The following is a 12,220-nucleotide window of genomic DNA, read 5'->3' as shown; positions in this document are numbered from 1 at the left end:
CCATACGGATGCCACTAGTCACAAGTGGCTATTTGCATTTATACTTAAGTTAATTAAAATTAAATAAATTTGAAATTCAGTTCTTCAGTCTTACCACCCACCTTTCAAGTGCTCAGAAAGACTCATGTGGCCAGCATTCATATAAAACATTTCCATCATTACAGAAAGTTCCAGTGGATAATGCTACTTGAAGCAGACAACAACTTTACTGTTCTTCGACATCCCTGAAGAAAATGAGACAAACTTCCTCAACTAAAATATACATACCTACAAAGGCTATTTGGTTGAGGTAAATGGCTACTAAACCGAACTTCTCCTGTCATTTCTTCACATGCAAATATACACTTTGGATCCTTCTTCTTAATCTTCTCATGCCTATAAAAACAAAAGCTACTTCAGCTGACAACCTGAGACATTTTTGCCTTTTAATTTTATTCAGTTGTGTTAAAAAGTAATTATACCATTTAAAGAAAGGTGGCCAGAAGGGTACTGAAAATTTCACTCCCGTTAAGCATACCAAAGTTCCCTTTCATTTCTTACCAAGTAAATGGCTGCAGATGATGCAAAAAAGGCCTATATCCAGCAATACATTCAAACACCATGGTCCCAAAGCTCCAATAATCAACAGTGGCTGTATAAGGCTTATTCTCAAAGAGCTCTGGGGCCTTAAAAAGGAAAAAAAATGCTTTAAACATCAACACTGTAAGAGAAAAGCTACTTGAGTTTTGAACTATTACATTCACAACCTTAAGAAATAAGAATAATCCTGTACACTTAAATTCAAAGAAACAATATGTGTCTTACCAGATACTGCAAAGTTCCCACAAAAGATGTACAAAGACTTCCTTGATCAACATCTTTGGCATATCCCAAATCAATTATTTTATGCATAATCTGCAAAACATTAAGTATTAAATGGCTGAGAAACTTGAAAAGGAAAGGGAACAAAGTCCTTGTAATGCTCTGGAGAGGGAGGTGGTGAAGAACATGGCTCTGGAATAGGACAAACATGTTTCAAGCCTAAGCTCCACCACGTAGATAAATAGTTATGTGACCTTGATCAAGTTATTCCTCTGTTTCCTATATAATGATATTCCTAACAATCCCCACTTCACAGGATTGCTATTAGGATTCAATGATAATGAAAATAATTTAACAGTGTCTGACATATAGTAAAAAACTAAATCAGTTCAGTTTAGTCACTCAGTCATGTCCAACACTTTGTGACACCATGGACTACAGCACACCAGCCTTCCCTGTCCATCACCAACTCCTGGAGCTTGCTCAAACTCATGTCTGACAGACATGAGTTGGGATGCCATCCAATCATCTCATCCTCTGTCATCTCCTTCTCTTCCTGCCTTCAATCTTTCCCAGCATCAGGGTCTTTTCCAATGAATTAGTCCTTCGCATCAGGTGGCCAAAGGATTGGAGGTACAGCATCAGTCCTTCCAATGAATACTCAGGATTGATTTCCTTTAGGATTGACTGGTTTGATCTTCTTGCAGTCCAAAGGACTCTCAAGAGACTTCTCCAACACCACCATTCAAAAGGCATCAATTCTTTGATACTCAGTTTTCTTTATAGTCCAACTCTCACATCCATACATTACTACTGGAAAAACCATAGCTTAGACTAGACAGACTTTTATTGTCAAAGTAATGTCTCTGCTTTTTAATATGCTGATATAGACTGGCTATTAATTTTTATTTTGGTATATTCAGAATAAGCTTGATCCATTAAACTGGAAGGCACAGGCAGGGTGACTTCCAAACTTATAAGAAGCATCATACTGTCTTAGAGTGGATCAACGTGAGTAAACACCCACCTAACTTCAAGAACATCCTGAAGTCTCAGGATACACACACAAACAAAAAGTGAGTATCCGCCGCAAAGCATACACAAAAGGTTCCTAAGAGAAGAAGCACCAAGGTTTCATCACTTTCAACTGATCATTATCTTCACTACCTAAGGCCATACAATCCAATTCAAATTCACATTCTTGGCTTTATGTCTTTACTGGAATGGAATTTGGGCACTAAAAGCAAGAAAACTGCTCAAATCACTTTGATAAAAATAAATATTCCAAGAATTAATTCACAGTTTCTAGTTCTTCTCAAGATGACTCTTTCAGGAATCTGAGAAATCAAGGTTTTGAATTTTAATTAATAATAAACTTAGGACTTTTGGGGAGGAGAATGACTTTGTTTTGTTTTTCTTAAATATGAAAACATACTTTGAACATATTTTTTTTTTCTTAAAGAAGACCAAGGATGTTTTTTGGATGTACTTCATAACATCCAAATTAACAAATCACTTACTACCTACTAGCTCTGCTAGATACTGTGCTGGAAAAATGAAATGAACAAGACAGATGTAGCTCCTTCTCTAATGGAACTATTATGTTAGCAGAGGAGACAGACAAACAAAAAAACCACAGTTCAGTATAGTGAGGGCTGGGATAAAGAAGTACAGAATGCTATGATGGGCACCCAACCTCAAAGACTAACGACATCATGGAGACTCTATTCAATTAGCACAGAACATTTCTTCAAGTTTTACCTACCTTTCCGCCAACATCCTGAAGAACTATGTTTTCAGGTTTTAGATCACGATGTATAATTTTGTTTTCATGCAAATATCGGATCCCAGATCCTAAATAAAGTTTAAAATGTATTTTGAGGTAATAAAAAAACACTGAAATAAAAAAAATTCAACTCACATTTTGTACAGATCTGGTCTAATGCTCAGTTTTATATGGACCATCATAACTACATGATTGATGATTTCATAGACACTCAAATTTTCTCCACAAAAATAGGGTAACATTAATCAGACAGCAGAATTACAATATGTTCCCATTTAACATATGAAAATTAATATTAAAAAGAAATGGAACAAGCAATTGAAAAAAATCCCTGTATTATCACTGGAGCCTTTCCTTCTGACCTAACTCAACCTCTTCAACTAGACTTTGGCCTCCACAACCTAAGAAAAGAAACAAAATCAAAATATATAGAGAAACATAATCTGGCCTTCTGAGCTCTCTCCAAGGGCCTATGTCCTGGTTATTTTAGAAAATTTTCAGGAGTAATTCTGATTAAAAAGAGATTTCACCTTAAGACTACTTATGCCTATGAGAAGCAATGTCCCTGGTAAATAAATTTACTATGTTAATCAGGGAGGAAGGAATGAATAAGATCATTTCACACCCTTTTTTTTTGGCAACTAGAATATCTACTAGTCAAATGGACACAGACAACACAAAAAATAAAAAACAAAAATACTAGTTTTAAATTAGCATCAACAGTAATACTTAAATTTTTCTGATAATTTCTTAAAGATAAAAAATTCCTTATACTTAAAAACCTATGCTTTATATAGTTTATCAACAATTCTAATTTCCAAGCAGTATACAGGCTCTTATAGACCAAATGGGCATTAAATTATGATGGAATTTTCATACTGATTACATACCTATATCACTCAGTAAAGAAAGTATCTGGCTTTCTTTAAGTCCACAGCAATTTTCTGGTTTGTTGAGTAGCTAAAGGAAAAAAAAAAATCTAAAAATGTATATTGCCAATATTGCTGGGCAGTAATACTGATACATTAACCATTATACTTTGAGAGAATAAGAAAATTAGTCATGATTAAGAAAATATAAGGGGGAAAAACCACCAAATCCACACAGAGGACATGTAAATTTCATGGCAAAATTTATACAAGTAAAAATAATGGGAGAAGGTATTTGAAATTTTACAAGGTTGAAAAATCTCACAGATAAATATATAAAAATAGTCATATGATATTTAAAATAATAGCCATTTTAAATATATAAAAAGAGCTTCCAAGGTGGCACAGCAGGAGCCATGGGTTTGATTATGATTACTGGATGGGGATGACCTCCTGGAGAAGGAAATGGCAACTTATTCTAGTATTCTGGCCTGGGTAAATCCTATGGACAGCCCATGGGGTCACAAAAGAGTTGGACATGACTTAGCAACTGAACAACAACAACAACTGGTAGATTTAAAATGAGATGGGAAAGAAAGATTTGCCATAAACACTTTAAACATTGATATTGTGATCTAAAACCATCAATATAGTCCCATCCTGAAACACCACTACCACCAACAAAAATATTCATGTTCTAAAGCAGGGGTCAGCAAACATTACCTGTAAAGGGCCAGAGAGTAAGTTCTTTAGGCTTTGCAAGTCATGCAATCTCTGGCACCACTACTCAACTCTGCTACTATTTTAAGAAAGCAGCCACAAAAACAGATAACAAGCCATAGTTTACTGACTCTTACTCTAGATTATTGTACTGAGTGGGATTCAAAGACTGCTAGAGTTCGTGTTACTATCTCATCATCTCAAAACATCCACACTACCTTCCGGAGATCTCCTCCAGAACAATATTCCATTGCTAGAAGAGGCACATCGTTAATCAAAAAATTCAATTCCTCAGGAACGTCACAGGCCTTTACAACATTGGCGTGGTTCAACCTAACAAGGGGAAAGCATTATAATAAAAGATTTGTTTCCAGTGAAAAGGGACTCAGTTTGAAATAGTAGTTAATTGGGGGCAGTGAGACGAAAGACTGACTTTATAATATTCTAATTTCTCATTTGTATAATTAAAAATTGATACTTGTTTAAACATTTTTAATTTGTGTACAAATACATGTTTTTCAATAAATATTGAATCACATTATATATTGTTTCCTAACATCTTTTTTTAAACTTAGTAATATATCAAATCACCATCATCATCACACAATGGTCTCTAAACTAGAACAGATTCCCAGGGCCCAAGGACTTAAAGAAACAGAATTTCCATGTGTAGAGCCTAAGGATTTGGATTGTGAAAAAGTTTTTCTAGTGATTCTGCCACACAGCCAAGTTTGAGAACCATTAAAATGCATTGAGAACACTGAAGTCAGAAAGTGCTTATTTCAACTCCAGACTCTATTACGTATCAGTTGTATGACTCTATAAGCTTCAACTTTTTCTTTAGTAATGAGACACAGGGTTGCTGTGACAACTAGAACATGGGGAAGCCCTTATTAGCACTCTACCTGTGGAGGTTTTAAAACATAGCCACTTCTCCCTTCAAAAGCTTAATTCTCTTTCCCTGAAGTAGAGGCTGTATTTAGTGACTGATTTCTAACAAATAGAAATTATTTGGAAAGGATAGAGCATAGCTTCTGAAGGAAGATCATAAAAATATGTCTGCCTGCTCTCTCTCTCTCTCTCTCAGATTACTGACTTTGGGGAAAGTTAGCTGCTATGTTATGAAGACATTCAAATTTCCCTATGGAGAGAGAGACACATGTGGTGGGGAACCGATGCCTCTAGCCAACAGACACTAAATGAGCTTTGGAGTGGATATTCCAGCCCCACTCAAGCCTTTGGATAACTGCAGCCCCAGTCAACATTTTGAGATGTTTCAGGAGGCATCTCTTAAGTCAAAACCACCTAAGTCACTCCCAAATTCCTAAACCACAGAAAGTGTGAGACACCAAACTTCTGTTGTTTTAACCCACTAAGCTTAAGGATAATTTTTTACAAAGCAATAGATACAATGTTTAACAAAAGTAGGTGAGAGTAAAAATATTTTTTTAATGAAAGTAGTGATTGCTATTTAACTATAAAGTATAACAGATAAGCACTGCCTGATACCCAAAAGAAACAGATTCTGCCCTCAGAAAGCTGAGTCTGATAATACCTAACTGACATTTTATGTTTTTAGAGCAGAGAAAGGTTTACAGCAGGGCCATGCAAGGAAATGGTGGCTCATGCTCTAAAAAACCCCAAGTTCCCTGAAGGGCTTTTTGTTTTTCTTCAATAGTATACTACCATTACCTAGATAACTATTTAAACAAAACCTACTTAAGCATGATGTGATGTTATTATTTGAAATAAAACACACAAATTTAATGAGAAAGAGAAAAATATGTTCCTCAAAAGATCCTAAGAAGAATGGATTCCTAGCCGCCTTCCCTATGATGACATCTGGCTGGGATGCAAAACTGGGGAAACTTAAGTCATCAAGTACACTTACTTCTTCATGATCTGGATTTCATGGCACCACCGTTCTCTGTTTTTGGTACTTAGCTCTAGGCGACAAGACTTAATTGCTATTTTGAGATCAAGTTCCTGCCAAAATAGAAAATCAACAGAAGATTATAAATTAGGTTCTTGTGCAGATTTACTTGCTATCAAAGAAATGCCAACTTGGGAAAACAAAACTCTTTTAGCTTTACTAATTAAACATATTTATCCACAGTTCTCTTGAGTCAATGCTTCTGCCAAGTAAGCCAGGAGACTAAACTAATGTTTTTAAACTGACCTTCAAACACCAAAGCACACAAGCAAAAAGTTACTGAGGCTGATCCTGTAACAAATGTCTTCAGAACACCATCTTATACATGCTGCTAGAATATAAAAAGACTGTCTCCCCAACAACCCCTTTCTGAATTTAGTCAAGGTAGCTAAAAAGGGTCCCAGGTTCCAGCATAACTAGAATGCAGAGAATGATTCAGGGCTCCCTGCCTCAACAGTAAGAAATAGTTTTAATATGACCAAATCTAATACAAAAAACTCCAAAACTATTTCCTAATTTTTGCATTTCAAATGACATTAAAAAACTCCTAACAATGGTTGTATGTTTCCATGTCTAGAAAACAGACCTAACAGATCTTGCCTCTATGACTAGTAATTTAGCCAATTCTAAGTGAAATTAAACCCAACCTGATGCACATTACAGGAAGTAGCCGGACCTCATCACATTCTGGCAACAGTAATAATGCAGCCCACGAACAGGAAGCAAGACACAACTTTTATAGGATGGTCTGAAATGGGGGACAGCAAGAAATAAGATAACTGATGTACAGAGAGAGAGTGAGGAATGAGGCCAGACTACAATCCAACCTAACCAGGGTCCTCCCTCCCTTCAACCTCTCGTTATGAGCAGATACTGAGCTGCTGCTAGGTCCCGTGTACGTTATCACTATGGAGTCAATCTGGTACAACCATGAACAACATTAAGTCCTAAATTCTTATATGAGTAAGGCAGAAAACTACCTATTTCAAAAAGATTTCATCCTAAAGGATCCTTCAACCTCTCGGTTTATATTTCAGCTACTCTCTGAAGGCCTTCCTCACTTTTCACAGAGAATGCTCTGTGGAAAGTTTATACATGTCCAGCAAAACAAAAAAAGAGTTCGGTGCTTAAAAAAAAAGGTAATAGTAATATGCAGGAGACGAATGGTGGTGATGGCTGCACAAAATGTGAATGTACTTAATGTCACAGAACTGTACACCTAAAGGTAGCTAAATGGCAAATGTTATGCACATTTTACCACAATAAAAAATGGGAACATACTAAGCTAAATTAGTTTCTATTAGTTCTTTACTATAGGACTTCACAGAGCTTTTATTTATTTATTTATTTTTCACAGAGCTTTTAATACGCTATTGTGGGTTATGACTTTGCAAATGACGAAATATTATATGCAGCATTTATAAAATGTACTGACCACAGTATCCTTTTTTCAAAGCATTTCACAAGATTAGTTTTTCCAAACACATTGTGAGAACTGCCACCCTATGTCCTAGGAAGAGTTCTTGGTTATTTCACCATGCTTCGACCTCACTCGACAAACACCTTCACTATACAGGTCACCACATTGTACTTAAGGTGTTTCTGTGTCTACTTCTCTCACTAGACTTGAAATTCTTTGAGCGCAGAAAATACTGTTTTTGTTGATTCTGGTACCATCAGCTGTCAGCTACCCAATAATCAGTTAAATAAACCATCTCACATCCTTTTCTCTTTCTCGTTGTGATTTAAGAGGGGTAGATGAAATATTGAGATGTGGCTTCCACCAAAACACAAGGATTTGAAAGCCAAACTCAAAGCTCTAATTGGAAAAGTAATGATACTGTTTCCAAGTCTTACCACAGAGTATTCTCTTCTCACTACAGACTCAGTTATCAAACGTCCCAGTTCTGGGGAAGGGTCACTGTAAACATCTGGAAAGTTCCCAAGAGATTTCTAAGATTCCAGAGGAAGCTAAATCTCTTCCATTTAAACAGTGATGAATTCCAAAGACACGTCTCTGGTTTTGGGGAGGAGAAAATTAGGGAGGAATTATTGTTTAAAGACCAATGCCCTGGAGGCTCAGATGGTAAAGAATTTGCCTGTAATGTAGGAGACGCAGGTTCAATCCCTGGGTTGGGAAGATCCCCTGGAGAAGGGAATGGCAATCCACTTCAGTATTCTTGCCTGGAGAATTCCATGGACAGAGGAGCCTGGCAAGCTACAGTCCGTGGGATCACAATGAGTCAGACAGGACTGAGCAACTAACACTTGCTCTTTCTTTCACTGTTTAAAGGGTACAGAGTTTTACTTTGGGAAGATGAAAAAATTCTGGAAATATATGGTGATGGCTGTTGCACAACAATGGAAACACACAATGTCACTAAACAGTACACTTTAAAATGATTAAAATGTCAAGTTTTATGTTATATATACTCCATCACAATTTTTTTTTAAATTTGATGTATTCATTCATCCCCAGCCAGGGACCAAGCAAAGCAGTCACATAAGCATGTGAGCATGCAAACTTCTTTTTCTTATGACCAGACTGATGGGCAGGTTGATTGATAACAAAGCCACAGGCAACATTCTGCTGGAAGTACTTGGCCCCTTCTCTTTACTCTTTGAATTCCTTGTGTCTGATGGTGAAAATTATTAAATTTACTACTTGTCTGGCTGTCAAAGTACTTAATGCCTGGTTCTTCACCTTCCTTTCTCCCTCTCTCCAAGACTCCCTCCTATGCTCTACTAGAAACATGCTTCACAAAATTTCCTGTTATATCAGTGACGTTTGTCATTGTAACTGCCACACAAACAAACCTAATCCTCCCAGGTAGACTCCCTCTACCTTACCTCCGTCCCTATGCTGTGAGCACTCTACTCACATCCATACTTCTTAGGACAGCAAATCATGATTTCCCGTCTTGAATCCACTTCTTAGGTCATAGGCCAATACATTTTAGTAACAGCTTAACTGTTCATCTTGTCTTATATGTTTTTCCACAAAGATTTACCTTTTACAAAAAATCTTCGAGAACACCACTTTTATCTTGACATTTCCTTTTTTTAACATCAGTTAATGATGATGAAGATGATGACAACAGCAACAACACAGCAGCAGCAGGAGCTAACTTCTGAGAGCTTACCATGGGTGTGGCACTTATAAACATCTTATTTAACTCTCAGACTCATGATGTATATACACTATTGTAACTATTTTACATGTGATAAAATAAAAGCTATACTGCAGGGAATATTGTTCCAGGGTCTATAAAGCTAATGGGTCTGAGAATGTCCTTCAAGAGAGCATGTGCTGTGCTAAGTCTCTTCATTTGTGTCCAACTCTTTGCCACCCTATGGACTGTAGCCCACTAGGCTCCTCTGTCCATGGGATTCTCCAGGCAAGAATACTGGAGTGGGTTGCCATTTCCTCCTCCAAGGGATTTTTCCGACCCAGTGGTCAAAGCTTGTCTCTTCTGTCTCCTGCATTGGCAGGCACATTCTCACCACCAGCACCACCTGGGAAGCCCTCAAGAGAACATGGACCCCCTCAAATGGCAATGCATAAGGCTGTATGTGTGTGCATCTGTCTGGGGAAAAGGTTCATAGCCTTTATTGGTATATGAAAAGATTGGCTCACACATGATCTTTAGATGCTACTACAATGGTTAAATAATTTTAGTTATTTTCAGTTAAATCGAAGCACAATTTCCAAGGCTAATGTTAACTGTCTTCCACCTGCTAGAGGACCTCACCCTCATTCTATCTCCTCCTCTTGTGAATTCACGATCATTTTCACCAGCTGTTCCCTACTTAGAACGCATCCCCAATTCCAAAGCCTATCCAATGAAACCAAAAGCTTGACTGCTGACCCACTATGACACCGTCCTTGTCTACTCCAGGCCCTACAGACATCACAAGGCCTGCAAGCACACACAAAAAACACACACATTCCAAGCAGCCCCTCCTCAGCCCCATCTTCTCACTCACTTGTGCTCACAATACACACTCTGACATGTGTGTACCTCCCACACCCTGACTCTATATTCAGAGGGACACGTACATACCAGCACGCTCGGTAAACACATCTTGACAGTCATAACCAAAGTTCTCCCTAATAGCTCTCTCTCACACACTGCCCAGGACCTCAGATAACCTCGGACTCAATCGCCAGGCTCACAAATACAATCCGCCCTCTTTCCTCTCTCTCTCTCTCTCTCTCTCTCACACACACACACACACACACACACACTGAGGCTCACTGGCCCACGACCCTGCCCAAGGTCTCACCGACAATCTCTCACGTACTGACAGGCACTGTGTTCCACAGGCGCCCTGACAAACACCCACCGGCGCTCCCTCGCGCGCCCCGCCTCACCCGATGTTGATACAGGCAGACGTTCCCGAAGCCACCGGTGCCCAGCCGCTCCCGCATCTCCCAGGGCCCGCCCGCGCCCGGCCGCAGCCCCGGGGGCCGCTCCATGGGGCGGGAGGGCGAGCGGCCTGAAGCTCCGCCACTGTTTCAAGGCCGGTTCCGGGCCGCAGAGGCTCGCGCGTTTTTCTTCTCGCGAGAGGCAAGCGTCATTTCCGGTAAGCGCGGCAGCAAAAAAGCCCGCCCCGAGCCCCGCAGGCGAAACGGGGAGGATCAGTTCAGTTCAGTTCAGTCGCTCAGTCGTGTCCGACTCTTTGCGACCCCATGAATCGCAGCACGCCAGGGATGGGTACTTTCAATCCCCTCTCTCGAAAAGTTCCCTAGGCATTTTCGTAGCTGAGAAAACCCACGTGTTTTCCCAATCTTCAAAAATATAAGCTCTCCAAACCATTCCCTTAAAATCACTTTCCAAACTTCGCCGTATTCGTCTTTTCTAAACTTAAGGTTGTCCCCACCCCTGTCTACGCTTCACCTTATTTCAGACCTTTCTTCCAGCCGCACCACCCACTGAGGTGCCACTGGTAAAGGCCACCGAGGATTTAAATATTGCGAAATCCGAAGAACTAGAAAGAATTCTGCGCTAACAGGCCCGTTGATGCATTAGGCTTCATAATTCACTTTTCTTCTCTTAAATGACTTTGTATGCACCTGTTCTAGGATCTCGCCTATAACCCCAAACAACTCAAGGATGTGACGCTGTTCCGGAGTGAAGAATGCGCCGCCTGACTTCGGGAGCTTTTCCCTAAAATCCTCACGGAGCTTGCTGTCAGGCGTACCTCCAGTTGTGGGTTTGCCAGCACGGTAGTTCCTCATTGTGGGGACTGTTTCCGACACTCAAGGCAGAGCTGCAGAGGCAATAGCTATTGGTGCAAAAGTAAGTGCGTCCGAGGGGCAGACTGCCTTAGGATAGGGGCGCCAACTCCCCATTTTCGCTTTGAGTGTTGTACGCTTCATGGAAGTTGAGGATCTCATCAGTCACTCCAAGGTACATCAGCATGGAATCAAATTCTCTAAGTGAGTTTCCTTAGGCCTGGTCATTTGACCCTCCTTTGAGATTATGTGCACTTGGACCATCATTTGTGCAGCCTGGGTTGTAAACTTAGAATTCAGCTAACGTTTTGTGACATGACTGCCATTAGAGATGTAGCATGTTGAGACTTCTAAGGTGGATACAGTAGGTGCACCACAGTAGTGTTGCTGTTTTGAAAGCACTGAATGGACATTGTTATAGTAAATGTCTGTTGTCCCCCAAATCCCTGAATATTGCAGCCAGGATGTTGAACATTGTAAGATACAAACCATGTTGTATCGTAGTTTACCAGTAACCTGTGTGTAGTATCCAAAATTCTGATTTCCCATATATGCTTGCTAGCCATGAGCTGGAGCATCAGACTTGAAGGTGGCACACAGTACCGCCAAAAGCATATCCCTTCTAGCTGGGCAGACTACACAGATTGTGGCAGACTGTTCAAACAGAATGAAGTCCTCATTTGCTAAGTGGGCAGCATCTGGCTCTGGAGTGTATCTGATAGCAATAGGTAGGGCCCAAATCCCGTAGTTCTTACTTGGAAGAGCTACAAAGGGATGCTGAAGACCTTTAAGTGGCCATCTTTGCAGGAACTGGGTTGTTTCCCATAGTTCACTTTTTGAGGTTTTTCTGAATTAAAAAAAAAAATCCTGAC

The 12,220-nt window shown here is 39.5% G+C and overlaps 1 protein-coding gene across 2 annotated transcripts in view; it reads right to left on the bottom strand.

Moving 5' to 3' along the window:
- The window catches only part of CHUK (conserved helix-loop-helix ubiquitous kinase), a 40,912-nt gene extending 30,243 nt beyond the window's left edge, over positions 1 to 10,669 (bottom strand). For both annotated transcript variants that reach the window (XM_018041347.1, XM_018041348.1), the window contains exons 1-8: positions 10,485 to 10,669; positions 6,068 to 6,162; positions 4,395 to 4,509; positions 3,478 to 3,547; positions 2,567 to 2,655; positions 805 to 894; positions 541 to 665; positions 268 to 375 (exon numbers count right to left, since the gene is read on the bottom strand). In XM_018041347.1, the coding sequence (XP_017896836.1) occupies positions 268 to 375; positions 541 to 665; positions 805 to 894; positions 2,567 to 2,655; positions 3,478 to 3,547; positions 4,395 to 4,509; positions 6,068 to 6,162; positions 10,485 to 10,589 (797 nt within the window). In that variant the 5' untranslated portion in view covers positions 10,590 to 10,669. The remainder of the gene's footprint in view (positions 1 to 267; positions 376 to 540; positions 666 to 804; positions 895 to 2,566; positions 2,656 to 3,477; positions 3,548 to 4,394; positions 4,510 to 6,067; positions 6,163 to 10,484) is intronic.

Source organism: Capra hircus, chromosome 26 (genome assembly GCF_001704415.2).
Source record: "Capra hircus breed San Clemente chromosome 26, ASM170441v1, whole genome shotgun sequence".
Taxonomy (NCBI): domain Eukaryota; kingdom Metazoa; phylum Chordata; class Mammalia; order Artiodactyla; family Bovidae; genus Capra; species Capra hircus.
This window is presented reverse-complemented; position numbering and strand designations above follow the sequence as displayed.